Source organism: Elephantulus edwardii, unplaced genomic scaffold (assembly GCF_000299155.1).
Source record: "Elephantulus edwardii isolate Elephantulus edwardi_28Jun2011 unplaced genomic scaffold, EleEdw1.0 scaffold00019, whole genome shotgun sequence".
NCBI classification, from domain to species: domain Eukaryota; kingdom Metazoa; phylum Chordata; class Mammalia; order Macroscelidea; family Macroscelididae; genus Elephantulus; species Elephantulus edwardii.
Window position 1 is genome coordinate 26464394 of NW_006399769.1, and position 25170 is coordinate 26489563.

The 25170-nt window shown below is 41.2% G+C and overlaps 1 protein-coding gene across 1 annotated transcript in view; it reads right to left on the reverse strand.

Annotated features, from left to right (window-relative positions):
- Positions 1–25170, reverse strand: part of LTBP1 (latent transforming growth factor beta binding protein 1) — a 687127-nt gene that overhangs the window by 422955 nt on the left and 239002 nt on the right. The window contains exon 4 of the mRNA XM_006882359.1: positions 6525–6694. Within this exon, the coding sequence (XP_006882421.1) occupies positions 6525–6694 (170 nt within the window). The remainder of the gene's footprint in view (positions 1–6524; positions 6695–25170) is intronic.

The following is a 25170-nucleotide window of genomic DNA, read 5'->3' on the forward strand; positions in this document are numbered from 1 at the left end:
CTAATGCCTTGGATTGCATCTCAACATAAGAGAAGAAAAATTCTCACCACTGGGCCAGCAGGCAACATCACAACAGAAGTAGAAAAATTTCAAAGTGTCAGTGACTTTATTTTACTTGGATTCACTGTCAATACCCTTGGTACCAGCCATCAGAAGATTAGGAACATACTGCATTGAGAAAGTCTGCAGTCAGGGAACTCTCTAAATTATTGAGGAGAAATGATGTTGGGTTGATGACTAAGGTGCACTTGATTCAGGCCATGGTCTTTTGCTCTGTATCTGAGAAGTGAATAAGGAATAAAGATGAATAAGTGACTAAGAGAAGACTATTGATGTCTTTCAACTACACTGCTGGAGAAGAGTACTCATTATCCCGTGGACTGTCAAAAGAGACCGGCGTGTCTTAGAAGATGTGCAGTCTGAGTGCTCCTTGAAGGCAAAGATGATCAAGCTTCATCTTGCATACTCTGAGTATGTTACTAGGAGAGGAACATCATGCATGGAAAGGCAGAGGGTCGGCAAGAGAGGAAGATCCTCAATGAGATGGACTGACCCAGTGACTGCAGCAATAGGCTCAAGTATATCAGAAATATCAGGATGGCACATGTTAGAACAGGGTTCGAATTTGTTCATAGGATCACGATGAGTTGTACTCAACTCAACAGCACCTTAACACAACAGACCAACAGGCAACATCATGAGAGATGGGGGAAAGCCTGCAACTCTCAACAATCCCATTTTACCTGGATCCACGAAAAACACCCTGGGTATCAGCATTCAAGACATCAAAAGACATGTGGCACTAGGAAAATCTACTGTCAAGCACCTCCCCAACCTGAAGAGCAATGATGACAGTTTCAAGACTAAGGTGCACCTGATCCAAGCCATGGTCTTTTCAATTATTTGCTATGAATCTGGAAGTTGAAAAGTGACTTAAGGATGACAGTAGAAGAATCAATTACTTTGAGTTGTGGTGTTGGATAAAAGTACTGAGTGTCCTATGGACAGTCAAAAGAACAAACAAATATGTTTTGGAAAAGGGGCAACCAGGGTGCTCCTGGGAGGCAAGGATCGTGAAGGATATCTCACATACTTTAGGGTCAATCGTGAGAAATGGACATCATGTTTGAGCAGGTGGAGGCTCAGCAAAAGAGAGGAAGACCCTTAACAAGATAAACTGGTACAATAATAGTAACAATGGGCTCACATATATCAGAAATTATGTGGATGGCCGATCAAGTGTATGTGAAAAAAAGCTTGACATTCTATCACTGATACTGTGAGATATGCCAATAGAAAGATGCTTTATTCACAACAGTGATCATCTCTCTAGCCACATGCTAGTTTATTTCTCCCTGTCCTCTCCGTATATTCTAGTGTTTCATTTAACAACACATTTATAATGTATTCAACCTCATCTCCCACCTATCAACCCTACTACTTTCCTGATTACCCCAATTAATTCTCATTTTTCTTACCAGCTGCCAGTAGCAAATCCTTATTCAGTCATGCTTGAAAAGCACCTGTCTCCTCCCATTACGAACTGATGAAGTTATGCAATGCTTAGGGATCTAGACGTGCAGCATTATTGCTGTACACAAGGTATTAATAGTGAGCCCACCACACAAGTGACCCTGCCAACAAATAACCTACCTAAGTGAGAACTCCAAAAGGGGTCCACCCTTTTCTGGGGCATGGAACTGTACAATGCTACAGTTCATAGCAATCCCATGAGCTGTGCAATGTTTTGTGCAGCTAAGATCACCAAGAGGTGGCACCAACTCAAAGATGACTATCAATAACCTCTTCCCTTCTTTTCCATAGGGGAAGGCAACATCTGGTCTTTGTCCAACCTGATGTTTTCTCCATCCCTCATAGTCTGCCAATGCAATGTTGGTAGGGCTGATTTATTCACTCAAGTCCTCAGCTTCATCACAGATACATCATACCCAACTAATGTTAATGTCTTCTAGTGGTCAAAATAGTCAGAATTCCCTTCCACAGTGAGAAAATATGTCTGCATTTCTCTAAAAAATGGAAAGATTTTAGAGAACTACCATAGACTGGACCCTTTCATTTATTCCTAGCACTCACATGTGTAAGCAAATTAGAAAATAAAAGTTCCTGCTCTAGTGAGCTCTGGTGACCTAGTGGTAAGAAGCTGCACTGCAATCCCAGAGGTCCACAGTTCAAATCCACCAGATGCTCTGCTGGAGAAGGAGGAACAATCTCCTCCTGTACCAGCCACATCTGATTAGATGGTACACACACACACACACACACACACACACACACTAAAATAAAAATAAAAGTTCCTGCTTGATGTATGCTCTTAACTTTTCTTCGCTATCTATTACACACAAGGCTTCCTTACAATCTCCTCTTTCACCTAAAACGGAGCTGGGATGTCAGGAGCCAGGACATTTTTATGTCCTAACTGCTCAGACATCAATTCAGCTTTAATCTTCCTACTGTTATTCTCAAGCCTTTTTAAAATTTCAGGATCTTTAAAATGACCTGCCCAAATCCCCTTTTTTAATTAATATCAATAAACATTTACAGATATTTTGGATTTCCAGTCATTCACTGCTGCACTTTTCTCCTTGCCCACCCCTCCCCTCCAGTTCACTACTCTCTTTAAAAAAGAAAAAGAAGAAAAATAAAAATTTCTTCATTGGTATACAATTCCCCCATTTTCCCCCCCACCCCAAATCCCTTTTTAAAACTTTCCTAAAAACTTTCTAGCTATTGTATCTCCCTTCCTGTCCTTCTCACGTGCCTGATACTCTCAGATACTTCTGAGCCTCTCTTTAGCAACAGCCAGGCTTTGGGGGCCTCCATCACTATGGAAATGCCTCAGTTTAATTCACTTTACTGTTGTTATTGTTGCTGGTAGGTGCCACAGTGTTGGCTCCAATTCATAGCAATCCCATGAAGAGCAGATCTGAACCTAACTGTATCCTGACCCATCCTCATAATATCTGCCATGTTTAAGCTCCTGTTATGACTGTGTCTCTTCTGTTAACCTTCTGTCTTTGCAAGCATGATGTCTCTTTCCAACGACTGGCCCTTCCAGACAACATGCCTAAAGGACGCAAGATGAATTTTCATCATCTTTGCCTCTAAGCAGCACCGTGCTTGCACCTCCTCCCAAGACGGGTTTGTTTATTATTTTGGCAGTCCATGTGCTGTGCAGGAGTCTTTGCCAACACCACAATTCAAAGGCATTGGTTCTTTTTTGGCCTTCCTTACTCACTGCCTAACTTCCAGATGCACACAAAGAAATAAAAACAAGCAAACAAACAACAAAAACATGGCTTGGAGCAGACATACATCAGTCTTTAAATTGACTTTATTTGCTTGTAAGTATTCTGGAGAGGTCTCTCATAAGCAGATTTTTTTCTGATACAACATGCAATGTGATGCACTGACTGCTGCTACCATGGGTGTTGAGTGTGGATCCAAGTGACATAAAGAAAATCCCAACTTCATTCTCTCCATCTATCATGATGTTGCTTATTGGCCCAGTGGTGAGGAATCTGGGGGTTTCGGTGTTGAGATGGCATCTGTGCTGAAGGCTGCAGTCTGCCTTTTCTGCAGTATTTCACATTCCCTTCACTTACTGCAAGCAAGGTTGTGTGGCATCATCATAATGCAGGCTGCTGATGAGTCTTCCTCAATCTTCATGCCACATTCTTCTTCACAGAGTCCTACTTCCCAAATTATTTGCTCATCTTACAAATTGAATGAGTATGCACCCAACCTGATGCACACCTTTCCTTATTTTAAACCGTGCCGTATTCCCTTGTCTGGTCAACAAACAGCCTCCATGTCCTCTTCTGAACCATCTTGAATTTCTGGCAGTTCCTTGTCAATGTACTATTTCAGCTATTATCCAATAATTTTTAACAAAATTTTACTAACATGTGAAATTAATGACATTTTCTGGTAATTTCAGAACTCTGTTGGATCATATGTTTTGGGTTGTTGTAGTGGGGTTTTTTTGGTTCGTTTTTTTTTTTTTAAATGAGAACAAATATGGATCTCTTCCAGTCAAGTAGCCAGGCTTCAAATTTTCTCAGGCAGACCACTGAGCCCATCCAGGGCTGCATCTATTTGCTGAAATATGTTAATTGGTATTCCATAAACTCTTACTGAAGTCTTATTTCTTGCCAGTGCCTGCAGTGCAGCTTCAACTTTTTTCCTTCTTTACCATTGGTATCTGGTCACCTTACAAGCTCCTCATAATAAGGAAAATATATTTAAACAGAGTGAGTGGGAAACTTGGGGGTACGGCAGAAAGGAAACATAACTTCATTTCTGAAATACAATTTCACCTTCCAGAAGAGAAATGAAGCTTTGAAAATGTGTGTGTGCACGCGCGCACTATGGCACAAGAACTACAAGTATATATACATATATTATGGGGTGATGGGTGGGTGTGGGTGTGGGTGTGTGTGGGTGTGTGTATCTATAAAATTTGTGTAATACATATACTTATAAACCTTTAAAAATGTTCATCTACATAAGAAAATTGAAAATACCTGTTTTTTCACTTACATTTTAAAGTTAGTATAAGAAAAACATTATACTCTATACTTGAAAGCTACCAAGCTGAAGGTGGTATAGCACTTGTCTGTGCGTTGCTGTACAGAGGTAACTTGTGGTTGCTGTGATGCTGAAGACTGTGACAGTGATGTGCCAATCGTGGTAATGGTCACCCATGGTGGACAGTGTTGGCTGGAGCTTCCCGACTAAATCAAGCCTGGAAGCAGGAGCAGCATCCACTTCAGAAATGGCTTGCCTCCGGAAACTCTATGTATGAACAGTGCTCAGGCCGTTCATTCATAGGGTCGCTATGAGTCGTCTACGACTCGACAGCACCTGACAACATACTCAAGAGTATTTGGGGAGCCACGATGACCCATATGGTTAACTAAGAGTCTGAGACCTTAAACTCATCAGCTACTCTATGACGGACAAAAAGGTGGTTTCTGTAAAAAACATTAGTTTCTATGATAGTCTTGGAAACCCTCCTGGGAACTATAGGGAGCCCTGGTGGCCCAGTGGGTAGGGAGTAGAGCTGCCACCCGAAACAGATGGTTCAAATCTCCCAGCTACCTCTCATGAGTACCACAGGCGTTCTTATCCTGTGCAATTTACAGCCTCTGAAAACCCACTGGAGGTTCAGCTACGAATCAGTTCCAACTTGATATAAATGAGGCTCCCTCTGTCCCGGAACATCAGTGTGAGTCAGAATCAACTTGATGCCAACAGGTTTTAAAAGGGTTTTTTTGTTTGTTTGTTTTAAAAGGTACTAAGACAAAAGAAAACATACCACTGAGCACTTAGACTAAAGAACTGAGAGCCTTAAAAAACAATACAGTTCTATCCATTCTCCAGTAAGTGCCCTAAGAGACAATCAAGTGATTTCTCCCCACTCTGTGATCCCTCTCCTCACCATCCCTGTAAACCACACCAAACTATCGCTCAAGATGCCAGCCTCCAACCACTGAGCAGAATTTTCTCAAAAGATGGGGAAACCTTCTCTGGAAAACTCTTGGTGGAAATTACCCATTTTGAGGGAAGGATGAAGCAGTGCATGCCCAGTGCAGAAATCGGGAGAGGGAGGTTGAACTAGGGAATCAAATGCACAGCAGACACAGCCGTCTAAGGTGCCAGACAGTAAGTAGTACAAATTCCACCTCTGCTCCTGGTGGTGACAGGCTGTCCCGCTCCACCTCCCACAGTCGCCTCCCCCTCTGCTTAAGGCAGAGGTAGCGAGGCAGCGTGAATGAAGGCTGCTGAACCTGAAGTGTGCAGCTCGCTCTCGCCTCTGAATGGTCTGCTGCTTCACTCCAGAAAGCTTCCTCCACATGCTGCCAGCAGACACTCTGTAATACCTAAACCACAAATCATCACATTCCCCACCCTTTGAGCCAGGCCTTGTCCTTGAGCTTCCCACATAGCGAGATATTAACCAAGCTGGCCACCGATACAATAGCTCTTTACAAACGCACTGTAAAATCTGCCACACCATCTGCATGATATGCTGAAAGGTGGGTGGACCTCAGAACAAATAAAATAAATTATTCAATGCAGGTGAGCCCCAGAGAGAAATGTGGGATAGTTCAGAGACTTCATACTCTCTCCAAAAAAATGTATCCTGGCTAGCTTATTATTAAAGAAAATATTTTATCAGCATAAAAATATCAGACCTAGGATTAGATCTAAAATTAGCATGAGTGTGTGGTGGAAAGGCTGCCATTTAGAAAGACAGAACTGAAGGTAAGTTGCTTCAAATTCCTTTCCAATAGCCAAGAAAAGAACCTTTCCTCAAGGGGGAAAAAGGAAATCATGCTAAATATCTGCTGTCTGGTTGTTCTGGGAACCTAGATAGGTTTTTTTAAAATGATGCTTGAATTTTATCTGCTGTGACACGTTAAAAACAATCTCAACTGATCCGAATGTTTCCAAACTATGGCACTCTAAGTTAGGGGAATGGTGGATGAGGTGATACTCACGCTGGAAGGGGCTGGCAACTTTCTCCTGCCCATATCTCACAGGGAATGCACCTTCTGTGGACTGTTCTCCCGAAAGCACCTTCTGGGCAGGAAAGTACTTGGGCTTGATCACATATTCCTGGGTCTGGCCATGATGAATCATCACATTCTGTGAGGAAAGGGGAGCCATTCTGGGGAGACACAAAGCAACGATAAGGAATTGAATAACAGGCTTTTAAAAGAAAGAATATGTAACAAGTCAAACTCAGCAAGGAGCATGCAATCTGACACAAAGCCACTTCTCTGCTCCAATTACTGTCAGAAACCATTCATGACACGGAAGGAATGAACAGTTTCTCCCTAGGACACTCCAACTTCAAAGAGGCTTTCTGCCTGTTAAGTCAAAATACATAAAGATAAATACGCAATTGAAGTTGCATTTTACCAGAATTTCCAAAGCACAGATACCACAAGCCTTTATGTAAAACACACAGTCACTAATTTAAGGAAAAGACCTATACATAGGCAGTACATATATATAAAGAGATATTTTATATATACTGATAAACAGATGATCCATACTAGTAATGAGAGGGAGAGAAACAGAGTACTGCAAGGGACTAAATCAAGAAATTACTAGCTGGTTAACTTTACTAAAGTGTGCATAATCAGAGCTTGCACAGTACAAGCCTTCCACGTTGGTGGCTTAGCAGTAAGGCCTTGCCCTGCCAAGCCAAAAGCACACTGTTTGAATCCACAGCTGGCCTATCTCCTGTGCAGTTTACTGCCTCGAAAAACCAATGACAGGTCAGCTATAAGTTGGTTCCAACTTGATGGTTGTTATTGTTGCTAGGTGCCAGAGTCGCCTGCAATCACGGTGACCCTGTGGACAACCCCCTGAATGAAGCCTGCCCTGTCCTGAGCCAGTCTCATTCATTCCAACACACCAACCTTTCTTGCCCCAGTTATCACATCAGTCCATTTCATTGGGGTCTTCCTCTCCTGAACTGTCCCTTCACCCTTCTGAGCATGATGTACTTCTCCAAGGACTGATATCTCCTAGCCACCTGCTGAAAGTATGTGAGACAAAGCTTCAAAATTCTAGCCTTCAAGGAAAAACTTGGTTTCACCCTCTCCAAGACAGACCTATTTGTTTTCGTGGGGGCTTGACTTGACGGTACATGACGACAACAACAACATCATCAGGAAGTTGTTCAACCTTTTCTCAACCTTGGTTTCCTCATTCATGTCATAAAACATCTTCCACACAGGTTAAGGAAAAATGCTTATAAAATCATGAATAAACAAAAACGAAAAAAATCAAGTGAGGTGACACGAGAAGAGAGGGATGAAAGACACAACAGTTTTTACTTTCTTCATGACCTATAAATTATGATGATGTCCTAGTAGGAAAATAAACATCCAAATTGCTAATATTCCACTTAACACTTTTCAATTTTCCTATGTACTGTATTTTTATACAAGTAACATGTGCCTTCTACATTAGTTTGCCAACCCCTGAGGTATTTTTGTAAACATGTTATGCTCTGTTATGTTTTTTAACACTGATGTGTTAAAGAAAACCCAGTAGGCATAAAAGCCACTTAGGAAAATACCTCTGGTAGAATAGGCAGCAGGTGGCAAACAAATAAGAGAAAATGTACACTGTTTGCATAAAATGATAGCAAATTTGCGCTACTTGGGTTAAATGTTATGTAATTATAGCTTTCTATAAATAACAGGAAGACAAAGTACAGGTAATAATGGTTTGATTAATAAAAAATTCTTAATAAACTAATAATATTAGTAATTTATTAATAAAGTTCCTAGAGGAACTTCCTAATCTGAAGATCCCCAGGAACGGCCAAGAGAACAAGTAGGAATGTCTTGGAGAAAGTGCAGCTGGAGTGCTCCTTCGAGGCAAAAGAGGATAAACCTTCATCTTTTATATTCTGGATATGTTGCTAGGCAAGGGACTCACTGGGCGGGGACAGATGAGGGGTTAGCAAAGGAGAAAGAGCCTCAATGAGATGACTGACATGGTGACTTCAGAAACAAGCCTGAGTGTTTAAGAGAAGGAAGGATGGCACAAGATAGGGCGGGAGTGCAGGGGTCAGGCTGGCTGTTCAAAGAGTTGCTATGAGTTGTACTTGACTTGATGGCACCCAGCACCAATCCAATCTTTTCTTTCCTATAACAATTCTCACAGGCTGTACTCTTTTGAACAATATGCCTTTTTCCAGGTTCAATTCTTTCCAGGTACACAGACTTAAATTCATTAGTTTATTATCACTAATAAAACCAAAGCAACTGCAATTGGGTCAATTCAGAGTCTTAACAGCACAAAGGCCAGAGACAGGCTGCCACACAGTTTCCAAGGCTGTAAATTGTTATAGGAATAGTTGGCATCATCTTTCTCCAGTTGGGTGGGCTGGTGGCTGAACTTCCCAGTCAGCAGCAGAACACGTTAACCACTGCACCATCCAGTCTCCTATTAAGTAATGAAAAAGATAAAGGAAATAGACCAACTCATTCCAGAATGCCTAAAATTGCTACTAAATTGTAAGGACATGACATTTTAGTAAAGAATTGAGCCTTTGGAAGAAAACTTGCACTCTTATACAAGCTGACCCCAAAGCCTGTTTTAAATAAGTGTGGAATTCCAGGATGTTGTCAGAAGTTAGCATGCTGGGCCTCAAGCCGCAAGACTGGAGGTTTGAATCCTCCCAGAAGTTTCTTGGGGGGAAAAAAAGTCCAGACAGATACATTTTAAAAATCCAGATTTTTGCAAAGCAGGTGGTGCACAGCTCTGCTCTGGCATTCATGGATCACGGAGTCAAAACGGGCCTGACAGCACTGTTACTGAAGGGATATCTGAGAAATGGCACAAAACGTCAGTGGGCTCGGCAAACTGCCAACCCACCAAAACAAGCTCACGACGCCTTAGCCAAAATTGTGGATAAACTCAGCCCACTCTACTTGTTCAGCTGGGGTTGAAGAAAACACAGGCTTCCATGAGAGATCAGTCAGGAATCTACCGGTATCTCTTTAAATCCTGATGTCCTGAGTAAGTCTGGGGAAATTCATTCCAGGGCCTGGACTTCCCCAGATTCAGTGCCACGCAAGAGCACTGCCTCTGTGATCAGACTACTGACACAACTGCTAAAAGCCCAGGGCTCGAGAGTATAAACACATTCGTTTTGATGACGTTAACTGCTGGTTTGAAGGTGAAGTATGCATGGTCGTGGTCGAGATAGAGCAGAAAGTGAAACAGCTGGGCACATCTGGTGGTGACTGATAAGAACCACAAGTGTCTTCTGTCAGCTTCATACGCAGGGAGAGTCCCCCTCATGTCCACAGCAGCTTACTCTGAGTCATGGAGTTTGGCTCCTGTCACTATGCTCCTGGGCACCTGCTCAGAAAAATGGGAGCTCACTGTTCTAAAAGGGGCTGTCTGACACTGCAGAAGGCAGGCCTGTGGTCTGCTAAAAACTCCTCCTGCTAGGACCACTAGGTTTGACTTTGGAGTCTGCAATCTAGTCAAGGTCCTCCCCTCTCAATCAGGGAAACACAGGATGGCAATAAACGAGCAGTGTCTGTAACCTAAAAGCACAGGCATGCGTGGGCTCCTTTTCTCTCCCTACAACCAGGAAGCGAGAAACAAATCAGTAAATAAGGCTAAGTTCTTGAGTAATAACCCTCAACCATCACTAAATTAAGGAGATATGTATCTTCGAAATGCCATTTCAGATCCAGTGAACCCATCACTGTTGAGTCAATTTTTATTCAGGGCAACTCCACAAGCAAAACTGTGCTTCTCCATAGGGATTTTTAGTGGCTGATATTTTTTAAAGAAGTAAAATACCAGGCCTTTTTTCCCCCATGGGTCTCTGGGGTAGACATGAGATTCCAAATAGAACAGAGCAGGAAGACACTGGATGGTTCAAAATCAAGAAAGGGGTCTGTCAGGGATGTATTTTGTTTCCATTCCTTTTCAATCTGTATGCAGAACAGATCATTCGAGATGCTTGGCTGTACGAGGAGGAATGTGGTATCAACATTGGTGGAAGAATCATCAACAACCTGCGTTATGCAGATGACACAACCCTGCTCGCTGAAACTGAGGAGGACCTGAAGTGCTTGTTGCAGAAGGTCAAAGACTACAGCCTCCTATATGGATTGAAGCTCAAAATCAAGAAAACGGATTCTCACCACTGGGCCAATTGGCAGCATCAGTATGGATGGTGAAGAGATTGAGATAGTTAACAGTTTTAGTTTGCTTGGTTCCACAGTCAACACTCTTGGTAATAGCAGCCAGGAAATCAGGAGACGAATTGCATTGGGAAAGTCAGCTGTAAGGGACCTCTCAAGAGTACTGAAGAGCAACGATGTCAGGCTGGAGACTAAGGTGCGCCTCATCCAGGCTATATAGTCTTTGCAATTACGTGCTATGCATCAGAGAGCTGGACAGTGAATAGGAATGACAGAAAGAGAATTGATGCCTTTGAGTTTTCGTGCTGGAGAAGAGTGTTGAATATACCATGGACTGCTAGGAGAACAGACAGTTTTGTCCTGGAGAGGGTGAGGCCAGAATGTTCCCTGGAGTCAAGGATTCTGAAGCTTCGTCTGACATACGTTGGGCATGTTGCAAGGAGGGACTGGTCCTTAGAGAGGGACCTCATGCTTGGGAGAGTGGAGGGACGGCGCAGGAAAGGAAGACCCTCAATGACATGGATCAATTCTGGAGTGGAGTGGTGGGAATGAGTGTGTTTGGGACAGCTAGGTTGGCACAGGATAGACAACATTTAGGGCTCTTGGACATAGGGTCACTATGAGTCGCAAATGACTCGATGACACATAACAACAACAATACCATGTGTGTGTCACTCTGGAGATTAAGGTGCAACTGATACAGGTGATGGTCTTTGCATCACTTATTATGCATCAGAGAGTTGGACAATGACTAGGGAGGACAGAAGGAGAATTGATGCCTTTGAGCTGTGGTGCTGGAGAAGAGTATTGAATATACAATGGACTGCCAGGAAAACAAACAGATTCACCCTGGAGAGGGTTTAACCAGGCTGCTCCTTGGAGACAAGGATTCTGAGACTTTGTCTGACATACTTTGGACATGGTATAAGGAGGGACAGGTCCTTGGTGAGGGACATCATGCTTGGGAGGGCAGAGGGACGGCTCAAGAGGGGAAGGCCCTCTATGAAGTGGATTGATTCAGTGACTGGGGTAATCGGGATGGGTGTGTCGGAGACAGTGCAATTGGCACAGGACAGAACAGGGTTTAGGGCTGTTGTACATAGGGTCGCTATGATTCACAAGCGACTAAATGGCACATAACAACAACAACCACTACTATGAATCTTAAATGTTTGTACCATTTAAACTCTTCATTCTCATCACTGTCTATTTCAAGGGCAAGGCATGAAAGTTCAGGTGCACATGTTTGCACAGATACACTGATGAATAGATGTCACCGTGCCTCATGGTTCCGTGGAAAAAGAACCACGGTTGTGAAGAGTGGTACCATCTAGAGTAGGCAGGGGGAACTGTCCAGTCATTCATTCCACAGACAATGATCGGGTGAAATTACATTGAGATGATATATTCTTATAGTCTCCTTACAGAGGAATGCCGGTAGGATAATTCTCAGAGAGTTTCACTGTTAACAGAAGGCCCCACCTCACCCTCCTCCAGTGATTCAAGCCCATCATCAGCCCCTTGGGAGAAAAACGGGTAATCTCCTCTCAAACAATTTGAAAGATCCCTGGAGGGTCAGCTATGAGTCAGTTTATTTTTGGGGGGTTTTGACTACTAGGAAAAAAGGCCCTTTCCTCTTTCCAAAACATCATCTCAATGACAGCAAAGAAGCCATAAATTAATCAACTTGCTTCTCCAAAGTGCACAGTTTATAGAGCTTTCCTAGCGGAACAAGGTGAGCTGCAGGTGTATCAGGAGAGAACATGCTGGGATTAGAAAAGACAAGAGGGACAATTAAAATAATGAGAACAGTACTCAGTTACATCATTGCAATCCTAATCAGTATCTATTTAAAACAACAGCTTTATTGGTAAATTTCTTAAAAACAAATACACACCAGGAATAAACATCTATTTTACAAAGTATGGTTCACAATCTGTTAAAATGTCATACTTGAATCAAAAGACTATCTGAAGGCTTACCCAAGAAAGATCCACTGGTCATATGCAAAATGTTACAGCTATAAAGGAATGTGATGGTTTTGTAACAACTATATGAGATAGACTGACAAGGTAACTGGGGCAATGGGGTTAGGTGTGTTGTAGTTGGTGAGACTGGCTCAGCAGAGTGCAGAGTCCAGAGCTGTTGTGCATAGGGTCGCTAGGTGTCACAGGCGACTCAACAGCACATAACAACAACAATATATTAGAATATCATTAAAATAAGCAACTCATCCTTTATATTGTGGAATTCAAAGCTTTCTGAATATTCAGAGTTGTGTAACCATCAAAATTAATTTTAGAATGTGTTCAAGTCACTAGTTTTCAGTCTACTGTAGCTCATGTGCCAAACTGTCTTTTGAATTAATCAATTCCCAGACCTAGTGGCAAGAAGCTCTTCTGCAATCCCAAATGCACACAGTTCAAGTCCATCAGATGCTCTGTGGGAAAAGGATGGGCAATTTCTCCTCCTGTGCGATTAACTGTCTCTGAAAACGCACCAGAGGGTCAGCTATGGGTCGGTTCCAATATGATGGTATACCACCAGAACAACTATGTCGTTTTAACATGTTGTTGTTGTTGTTATTATGTGTGTCGTTTTAACATAGTTCATAAATAATCTTACAAAGCCAAATGAACTCTTTTCTGGTTACAGTCTGCTTTTTGATAAAAAAAAATACTTACTCCCTTTAAATGACACCTCTCTTCACATGCTGGTTCAGCACTAACTGAGCAGCAGACTTTGGAACCAGACAGATAGAGATAAAAGTATTTGGATTATTTTAAGACCAAAAAGACAACTCTCTATATTCTACATTGATGAGTAGTAACTGGTGTCTTAAAAGTTTGAGAATGATCACCTAAGATGCAAACTGTCGGTTTCTCTCCTTCCAAAGTGTAGAGGAGTGAGAAAACTAACACTAGTACAGAGGACTAATGGACCTAGTAAGTGTCAGTTTGCACAAGCGTGAGACAGAATAAATAGATGGTGCCTGGCTTACCAGTGCTGGAGCCCTGAAAGAGATCATAAAAGAAGGACTGTGACAGAAGGGGGGAAATTTGGGAAAAAAACAAAATTATAATAGAAAGATCAGGCTTATTGGACTGTCAGAGACAAATGGAACCCCTAAGATACTAAAGCCCTTATTTACGCTTCACAACTGGAAGTGAAATCATTTGTGTGACTTAATTCCAGTCAAACGACAGACAGGCTTATAAGGTGAAAAGTAATACCAGGGGAGGTACCCACCCACTCCATAGGCAAACCATATTAGTTCAAAAGGGCATTTGCCTAGGGAGGAAGCTCCAAAAACCAGAAGAGATAGGAAAGAAAGGTAAGTGCAAGTGGGAAAACAGCAATAGAGAGGGGAAAAATGTTGTCACAACGTAAGCATTACAACAAGCTCGTGAAATATGTGTATGTACTCTACACTGTAAAATCAATTTGCTCTGTAAATTTTCACTCAAATAACAAAGTTTGGTTAGTTGGTGCATTTTCCTTTTTAAAAAAAAATGTTCATCTTATTCCTGCTAAACTCCTTTCTGACTTACAGTGAGTGGTCCTCCACTGAGTTTCTGAGGCAGTAAATCTTTCTAGGAAGAGACAAGTGCTTCTTTGTGCTACAGTTAGTGGAAGATTCAAAGCACTAACCTTCCCCTCAGCAGTGCACATGTAACCTACTATGCCACTGCTGCTGCTGTCACGTAGCTGTACAGTCAACCATGAATTTGCTGCAACCCTACAACCCTGGCACCATTCTCACCATTCCTGCCATGCTCCCACCCGTCTCTGCCGTCACCATGTCAATCCATCTCTCTGAGGCTCTTCCTGTCCTTCTCAGATCCTCCACCTCACGCAGCATGATGCCTTTTCCTGAGGATGGGCCCCTCCTGACAACATGCCTGAAGGATGTGAGAAGCAAGTTTCACCATCTTTGCCTCTAAGGAGCACGCTGATTGTTCCTCCTCCAAGACAGATTTTGTTTGTTCTTTCTGCTGGCCACAGTGGTCAAGCAAGTGAAAATGCCATGGCTTGGCTGAGGCACATCTTAGTCCTTAAACTGACATCCTCGCTCTTCAGCACATGAAATAGGCCTTTTATAGCAGAAATGCCCAGTATGGTACATCTCTGTCACTAGAGCTCCTGACTACTGATAAAGGTGGCTGAGAAATGCAGGGGGGCTTAGGTGCCCAGCCACGTACACATATGGATAGACCCACACCACACACAAACTCTGTTGTATCAAGCTGATTTCAGTTCATGGTAACTCTCCTCCACACACACACACTGAAAAGAACTTGCCCTGCAAGGCTGACAGAATCCTCAACAGACAGAGTCTGCCTGGATATATCCACTTCATAAAGGGGAACAAATATCTACATACCACAGGTTACCTGTGCTCCTACCCAGAAGAGGAAAAGCTGAGCGTGCCCACTGTCATGTGTCCAATGTACCCACCAGGGAACACTTCTCCTCTTCTATAAGAAGTGGTGACAAAAGCAAGCATCGGCCTGCTAGAGTACTTCTCTAGTGATGTTGTGAGTTTAGAAAACAGCAGAAATGAGTCTGAATTTATCCCTAAAACTACCTCCAGCAACAATGAAAAAAAACTACTTGTTGTTGTTCTTGTCATGTGCTGTTGAGACGCCTGCAACTCATAGTGACCCTATATTCAACAGCTCTGAAGCCTGCCCTGTCCTAAGCCAGTCTCACTGACTCTGACACACTTATCCCCATTGCCCCAGTCACTGTATCAATAAAAATATGGAACGCTTCATGAATTTGCATGTCATCTGAAAAAATCCAGTTAGTTGACAATTTGATGGGGGGTGTTGAGGGATTTTGAAAGAATGTGTTCCAATTTGTATTTGAATTTTGTAAATAAACTAATAGAAAATAAATAAAATAAAAAAATTATGTTGCTAAATTATTTGGCATCTACTTGAAAATATATAAAAAAAGGCAATGATGACACAGGGAAAAATGTAAGGAGTGGGATACTATACAACAATGAAGTTCAAATAAATTTAATATGCATATGAATGTATATTTATATGTGTATTTACATACGTATCTATACACACTTGGCAGCAGGAGTGGCATCCACTTCTGAAACAGCTTGCCTCCGGAAACTATGGACTTAGGGAAATGATGAAAGTTATACAAGTGTTCAGGTCTTTCATTCATAGGGTCGTTATGAGTCGTCTACAACTTGATAGCACTTAACAACAACACAAACAACATACACACACCCCTTTTTGGCTTAGTGGTATGGAGTTGCACTGTCAACCCAAAGACACTAAGTTCAAATCCACCAGCTCTGCTCCATGGGAGAAAGATAGGCAATCTCCTCTCATGTAATGGACAGCCTCTAAAAAGCCACTGGAGGAGAAGCTACGACTCAGTTCCAACTTGACAGCACATGACAACAGTAACAACCTATGCCAGGAGTCAGAGTACTGAAAGTCTAGAATTTCTCTTCATCTATCTGACCTCTATCCTTCAAGAATGGTCATAACTAGACATTTCTCAAGAGAATGCAGGGAAACAGTAAACTTACAACAAAAGATTGAAAAAATTCTAGTTAAACAAGCTATCAAAGCCAGGGCAGTGAGGGATAAATGGCATGGAGGCATATTTGAAGAGTATTATAAAAGAAGAACTGATAAATCTGGAGTACATGAGTGAGGACAGAGGATTACAAGAAAAGGAGTCAAGCAAGACACGAAGGTTTCAAGTTTGCTTAACCAGAAAGGTATTTTTGGTCAAAATCAAAGAGAAAAGGAAAAAAAAAAAAAGATGACAGGAAAAAAAGATCTAGTTAATGTGTATGAGTATATTGTTCTTGTTTTGTTTTGTTTTAGAGTCTATCAGATACATGGATGTGGGACCTCAGAGGAGTAATTGGAGAAAATTTCTAAGTTGAGGTGATGTGATGCTCCAAGAGGAGCACTGGGTGGTATAAATAGCTAGCATGTTCAGCTTCATAGTGAAAGGCTGCCCAGAGGCACCTTGGGAGAAAGAAGTAATCTACTTCCAAAACATCAGTCCCTGAAAACCCAGGAAACACAATTCTACTCTGACACATCTGAGGTTAACATGAGTCAGGGCGGACTAGACGACAACTCGTAAAAAAGGTAAAATGCCGCATGGGGGGGAAAAGACATGGAACCACATAGTCTTAGAAGTATTCATACTTAACAGCAGAGATATAAATAGACACAAGGAACAAAAAACTGAAGAAAGGAGAAAAATAACAGTAACACGGGCTCAAAAGTGATAAATGGAAGAAAGTGTCTAGGAACAAAGAGGGTGTCTGTCATCCACAATCCACAGACAAAGAAACAGAAAGGCCACCAGCCATGGTTACTGGTAACCTCAACAGTGCGGTTTTAGTCATGGTGGAGAGAAAGCATGGCTGTGGGGAGTGAAACACTTGTTAGAAGATGTACTGGTGACACAAAGAAATAAAAGAAAGATAAAAGCCCACCAGAAGTCAGGGGCAGTAGGTGTAATCATCAGAAGACTTGTCTCTGTGGTAACCATATATTTTTTAAGCAAAGGGAAAACAATTGCATAAAGTTTCTTTCCACAAAAGAAAGGATTAGTCACAAACTGTTTACATTGCTGCCTTCATAGTGGCAATTTCTGGCACAAGGGCAGCCTAAACTTTTCCATGTTTCTACTAAATCCTTTATTTGACCCACAGAGAAGGTGGGAGGATCTGGCAAAACAAAAGCCCCTTTCCACTTAAGAAAAGGGTGCTGGACCACACAGAATGCAACCTCAATAAGCCATAAAAAGTTTCCCACAGAAGACCAGCCCAACACAGCTCTAACCCGTTCTCCTACAGTTAATGTATTCAAGTTTATAACCAGAAAGAAAAGCTGGTGGAGGAAACCATGATGTATGAGCAAGCCACAGGGAAGTTACGTCAAGGCTTCCTGGCCAGAGATCACCATAAAATGATCAGATGAGCCCACCTGTCTTCCAAGTAGTTCAGAAATGTAGGCAGATGGGACCCACAGAAAAGGTGTCCACTAGAGTTTATTTTAAAAGGTCAGTGAGTGTTTAATGACTGGCACTGGTCAAATGCTGGTAATCTGAATCCACCAGAAGCTCTGAGGAAGAAAAAAGTAGCAGTCTGTTTCTATAAAGACTACAGCCTAGGACAGCGAGAGCCCAAAAGGGCAGCTTTGTCAGACAGGCCACGCCGTTCCTTTACAACAAAGATCTGAAACCCAAGGGACACAGAGACAGCTGACAATATTGAAGCCCTGAGCACCAGACAGATTAAAAATTATAGGTAGCTCCAAATGTAAGTATAAACTAAATGAAAACCACAAACTAGATTTACACATTGTGAGTGCCCTGTCAGTTGGTCCAGAACAGCATGGCCATTAGGAGATAAAGTGATCAGTGTTCCAGGGAGTGAGCATAAGAAGGTAACTCCATGAAATGCTTAAAAAGAGACAAAGATACTGGTAGGCAAAAACCTGTAAGGAAGAAAAATGCTGTCTGCATCTGTACATCTGTACCTAATGGCACAGACGAGCTCTCAGTGCCCTCATCCAGTGCGCACAGTGGCAGGATAGCACATATCCTTTACCAAGACAGTTTCTGCAAGAAGCCACATATACGGAGAAACACCTACTGAGGGACCAACTACATATACAGTGAAACATCTACCAAAGGATCAACCGTGCAAGCACAGAGAGATGATGCTGTTCATTTGGGTAGTACTGCCTCTAAGCAACTACAGAGACATCCTGCCCTGACCATCAGTGGGTTTAGAAACTAACAGCCAGCATCAAACTAGAAGGATCTTATAGTGGCACATTAACTTTACAGGGACCCTGACCACCCAACCAATGCGTGTCCCAGATCATCAGGGAAAGAGCCTGATCTCATACTTTCACTCAAGCATACACACCTAATGACAGAGGACTCACATAGGGGTGGAACCCACCAAACCCAGTAAGGAGAAAAACATCAAACCAACAACTGACACTAACTGAAGACACTGAGAGAACAAAACTATAAAACAATACAAAGAGAGAAAGATAATCTAAAGATTTTTTTTTTAAAAAATAGAGGAACAAAGTTCTTCATGTATCAAAACAAAAAAGATCAGGATAAAACAAATAAATGTAAAAGTACTATAAATAAATAAATGCTCTAATGCTTCAGAGACCATAAACAATAATAAAAACATATAAATAAAGAAGCAAGATGGCTCAAACAAGGGAGTAAAATGAGGGAACGTGAAGCTCTCTGGAGTGAACTACCATAAGGGAATTTTAAAGCATTACATTTAAAGTTCTCAGAGAGAAAAGGATGAGGAAAGCCAGAAAAATGCAGGAAACCATCACAAACAAAAGGACAAACTACACAGACAAAACCTGAGTAAAACAATAAGAAATTCTGAAGATTACCAACAACATTGGAAAAAATAATGAAATGACAAAGAAGCACAATTTAATCTATGAAATAAAAAAAATCAGAGAAGTAGAGGACTAATCTCTTACCACCAATTTGATGGTGGAACAATCAGAAAAATCAATGAAAAACTACAAGAGGGCGTGGGAAGCCTAAGAATTTTGTGTGGCAATATCAGTAAGAGTAATCTATGCATAATAAGATTTCATGAAAGAAGAAAAATATTTTAAGAAAAAAAATGTCTATTATTATGTTCTGTTATCATGAAAAAAAGAGTTTCTAACCAAGAAGCTCATTGAAGCCAATATAAGATCTCAAAAGAAATTTACAAAGACATTTAATAATCAAACTTTCCAAAACCAGCAACAACCAACTACCAAGACTAAAAACGAACCAACTACCAAGACTAAAAATGAACCAACTACCAAGACCAAAAACAAATACTGTCAGAAACCATGAAGGCAAGAAGGTCAACATATATCAATCCTGCAAGAAAATAATTGCCAGTCAAGATTCTACCAAAACTCTCCTTCAAAAATTATAGCAAAACTAGGCCATTGCCAGGTTAATAAAAATTCAATGATTTTGTAAAAACCAGATCAGTCTTACAAGAAATAGTAAAGGAATCCTTAGAACTGAAAACCTATTACATCAGGTAACAAGATGAGATAAAGACATGACAGCTTCACTCAACTCCCAACTCAGACAAAGACTTCATAAAAGTAAAATAAACCTGCAGAATAATGCAGGCAACCAGAGATGTTATGAACAATGAGGTAGAACAATGGTAAACAGCATCTGTGGCCTTAAAAGCTTTGCAGCAGTCATCTCGGAGACAAAGCCACTGGTCTCTTCCCTTCTGAAGCAAAAAGAATGGAAGAAATAAAGACTGAGAGAGGAAACAAGTCCACAGCTCTCTAGAGTCACAGACACTTTAGCCTGAGACCAGAAGGACTAGATGGTTCCCTGATGAAAAGAGCACAAAAGAAGGTCCCATATATAGTGGGAGGAAAATGTAGAGAAACTTAAATTCCTAAATACAACCAAATTGACCAGATTGACAGAGACTAGAGGAAACCCTCAAGGTCATTTTTCTAAGGTACCCTTTTACCTTGGAACTGAAGCCACAACCAGAGGTGACCTTTCAGGCAAATAAGAAATTTGCTTCTAAAATAGATAGTACCACTTGTGAGAAATACGCTCCCTCAAACAATCAACTATATGAGACCAAAAGGTCAACATTTACGTAAAAGCAAAGATAAGGAAGCAGGCTGCATAGATGGAAAAAATAACGAACAGAGCAGAAATAATGCTGATAGGTTGAATGATTAGAACCAGCATTACAAAACAATTTGAACAAAAATTGTCAAAAGGGAATCAAATTTCCCATGCAAACTTTTAATTAAGACAACAAAATATTTTAAAATACAACCTTGGAGAAGTTATTATCTGTTCTACTAGCTTGCCTCTGGAAACTCTATGAACGTGGAGAAACGATGAAAATTATACAAGCTCAGGTCTTTCATTCATAGAGTTGCTATGAGTTCTCTACAACTTGACGGCACATAACACTCCCACCACCACCAACACAAAGACAGCTCTGTTGGCCTAGTGAATAGAAAGTTATGCTACCAAGCCAGAGGTGGGTGATTTTAATCTGTGGCCCTCAGGCATTGGTCTGTCCATTTGTTGTACAGAGGTAACTTCTGGTTGCTGTGATGCTAAACACTGTGACACTGATGTATCAAATACGAGAATCGTTACCCAAGGTGGACAGTGTTTGGCAGCGCTCGCCAATTAAAACAAGCTTGGAAGCAGGAGTGGCATCCAGTTCCGAAATAGCTTGCCTCCGGAAACCCTACGAACATGGAGAAATGACAAGTTATACAAGTGTTCAGGTCTTTTGTTCATAGGGTCGCTATGAGTCATCTAAAACTCAATGGCACCTAACAACAACAATGAGGGTGTTTATGGTGTTCTAACGAGCAACATGCACATAGAGAATGACAAGGGGGGGAAAGAAAAAGCAGCTAACAAGATGTCAACAGCCCCCCCCAACACTCTATAACCAGGGGTGTGCATAACAGAGACAATCGCAGATCTATTAGCCCGTTCATACAAAACTACATATTAGATTATGAAAGCATTAAAACATTAAAGGTTTCTGATGAGGAAATTAAAAGAAATCCCCAAGATAGCATATATTGCCTGCCAGCAAAAGAATAAGGAATATCTAGACTGTGCCAGAATATATATAGTAAAAGTTAATTAAATAAGCAAAGGCTATGAGAATAGGAAGAAGGGAGGGAGGATTACACTGAAAATAAATACAGACAAACTCATAAAAGGTCCTGTGATCTGAAAAGACGGGGTAATGGTGGACATAGTTCAATGAGTCTTAATTTTATAAAATACAATGTATAAAACACAATGTGAATGAAGGAAAGTGTGAAACTCACTGTATGCAAATTTCGTATGCAAATCAATATAAAAATTTAAAAAATACTTCATACAAGATGAATGAGACAAAGGAATTGAGAAAGGTTGGAAATGTAAGGGGAAAATAGCCAAACCCACTGACATCTGAGTCAATTCTAGCTCTCAGTTTGCCCTATAAGAGAGAGTAGAACAGACCTGCCCCATAGGATTTCTAAGCCTATAATCTTTGCAGGACTGAGTCTTCGACTGTTAACCAAAAGGGTAATGGTTTGACGCCACCACTCACCCCTCCTCACATAAAAGAAGTGGAAACTTGCTTGTGTAATGCCTAAGAGCTTTACAAATTCTATGAGTCAGTTAGTTCCATTCTGTCCCTTGGGGTCGCAATCAATGAAAATTTACTTGGTGGCAACACTTTGAATCTTTTTCAAAATAAGATTACAACACCTTTCTCCATAGAGCAGTCAATGGAATGGAGTTTCTGACAATTTGGTCAACAGTTAAACTAATTTGACCATTGCACCACCAGTCTCTTTAGGAAGATGCTATAAATGCATTGTCTAGTCTCCCTCACATCTGTGTATCTTCCTTCTTTTTTTACAAGACAGCACTTAGAACAGATGTTTAGAAACCACCATCCTTTGGTGTGAGCTTATTAGCCTGACTAAAAAGAAACCTTTACTTCTAAACAGTTTCCACATCTACTTTCACACAGGCTAGATTTCAACACTTGTGTCTGGGGGACACAATCTGATCATTTAACCTTAACACCTACCAAAGTTTATGGAAAAAATAATACCACGTCGGCTGTCAGGGAACTCTCCAGAGTACTGAAGAGCAACAATGTCAGCCTGGAGACTAAGGTGCACCTGATTCCCGTCCATAGTCTTCGCAATTGCTTGCTATGCATCAGAGAGCTGGGCAATGACAAGGGATGACAGAAAGAGAATTGATGCCTTTGAGCTGTGGTGCTGGAGAAGAGTATTGAATATACCGTGGACTACCAGGAGAACAAACAGGTTTGTCCTATTCAGAGTGTGACGCCAGACTGCTCCTTGGAGGCAAGGATTCTGAAGCTTCGTCTGACATACTTTGGGTATGCTGCAAGGAGGGACCAGTTCTTGAAGAGTGACGTCATGCTTGGGAGGGTGGAGGGACAGACAGAGAGACCATCAATGAGAAAGATTGATCAGTGACTGGGGTAATGAGGGTAGATGTGTCTGAGACAGTAAAGTTGGCACAGGATAGAAGAGATTTAAGGGATATTGTACATCGCGTCTTTATGAGTTGCAAGCAACTCCACGGCACATAACAACAACACAACACCAAACCGCAAGTCTTAAGTTTCCCACAGCTGCTCTAACACAAATAGTTTAGGTATTTGGTGATGTTATGTGCCATCGAGTCTACGATGACTCACAGCAGTCCTATGAACAATGGAGCGGAGCCATGCCCTATTCTATGACAGTCTCATTATCTTCAACAGCCTTGAGCTCACTGTTACAGTTACTGTGTCAATCCATCTTGCTGAAGGTCCTTCTCTTTTTCGCCGACCCTCCATCTTTCCTTCTGGTATCCTTCTCTAAGGATTGCCTCCTTCTGACAACATGCTGTAAGTCTGTGAAACAAGTTTCACATCCTTGCCTAAACGGAGAATGCTGATTTCACTTTCTCCAGGACAGAACTCTTTGTCTCTTGGTACACCATGTGGGTGGCTTCAACAGCAGAAATAGCCTCACAGTTCTGGAGATTAAATGTCCAAATACTGACCTTTGCCATATCCACACCTTTCCTGTCCCACAGCCCAGTGTATTTTGTGATTCTTGGTGGTCCTCACATGGCAACTGTCTTCCCCCATACTGCTTTTCTCTCAGTCTGATCTAGTTAAGTTTAGACTATATACTGGTGTAGCCACATTACATTACATTATGGACAATGGTTACATTATGTGACACATACAGAAATAGAGGTTAGGATCCCAATATATATATTTTAGGAGACACAATTCAATTAACAGATGTGATAGAGTCCTGATTTACTCCTTACCTATTATTGTCTTTTATAGACAGGTGCTGAGATATTTATTTACATACGGGCTTCAAATCCATAGATAGGTACAGATACAAATGAAACAAAATTGGCTAAAATGATAATTATAAAGGCCCTAATATGTATACTTTCTTTGTACTATTTTCTCAACTTAAGAAAATTATTCTGCAAGATTGAGTCTAGAAAATATAGCCAGCTAAATAACTATAAATACAAATAGAGACAGGTAGATGGATACAATAAAGGACAAGAAAAAGATATCCCATCAACACACACACACGTGTGCCCTCACATATTTGTTTTCTGACCACTTTTGGTCAAAGCTACATGCTAATAAGGCATCATCTCATCTACACAGATGAGATAATCACAAAAAAAAAAAAAACCTCTGAAAAACACAGAAGACTGAAATCATCAAGACTTTGAACTGAGTAAGTTATTTAATAAGTAACCATGGAAGGAAATATTGTTAATGACTAAAGTACCAAGCCGTGTCAAAAATGAGCTGCCACGTTTGGTTACTCTGGACAGCTTCCCTGAACACAGATTAAAACAATTTGCAGCCACCTCCTATTGATCTCAGCTGAAAAGAGCCAAGGAAAACTTAACTAAATACAATCCAAGGAATGACTATATCAAACCTTAGTCAATTTAACAAATAATTAAGACTTCTACCCTCGTGAGAAAGCTCTAGCCATGAGGCTTTCTAATCAGATTCCAAATCCTAGCTCCACCAATTCTCATGGGGAGAAAGGGAGAATTACCTCAATCTCCTCACGGCAGTATGAGCAGCATGATACACTTCACAGAGTTAATGGGGAACAAAGATGAAGTATAACAGAAATATGACAATACCTAGCACAATGCCTGACTACAAAAGTATATTATTTCTCTCTATCCTACTGCATTAAGACCATTAATCCGGCACAGAGAGGATTTCACCTCTTTGCTAATAGAAGAGTTCATATTCAGAGATTGCCACAAACAGAAATAGCCCCAGTGTGTTCTGCTTTAAAAAGTAAAAGCTGCACGCAAAAGCTGGACAATGGACAAACTAGACAAAAGAACTGATCCATCCAACTTACGGTGTTGGCAAAGAATAAGGAATAGAGAGGGGACCACCGGCAGAATTCATAAACTAGTCTCAGAAGAAATAGAACTAGAATGCTCTTTTAGAAGTAAGGATGGTGAGACTATGGCTGGCTAACTTGGGACCCTTCGTCAGGAGAGATTATCAGGAAAGGACATCCTGTTTGGTAAAGTGATAGTCACAGAAAATGAGGGAGACCCTTAAAAGATGGGCTGACACACAGACACAACAAGGGGCACAGCATACCAATAATCGCTAAAATGGCCCAGGCCCAGGCAACATGCTGTTCTGTTTGTTATAAACAGGGTTGTCAGGGGCTGGCGTCTACTCAATGGCAACTAACAACAGTGAGATGAAAGTAAAGCTTGTTTCAAAGTTTTATTAAAATCTGAGGTTATTTATAAACAGTTAAGTTCAAAATTTACATAGTCAATTCTC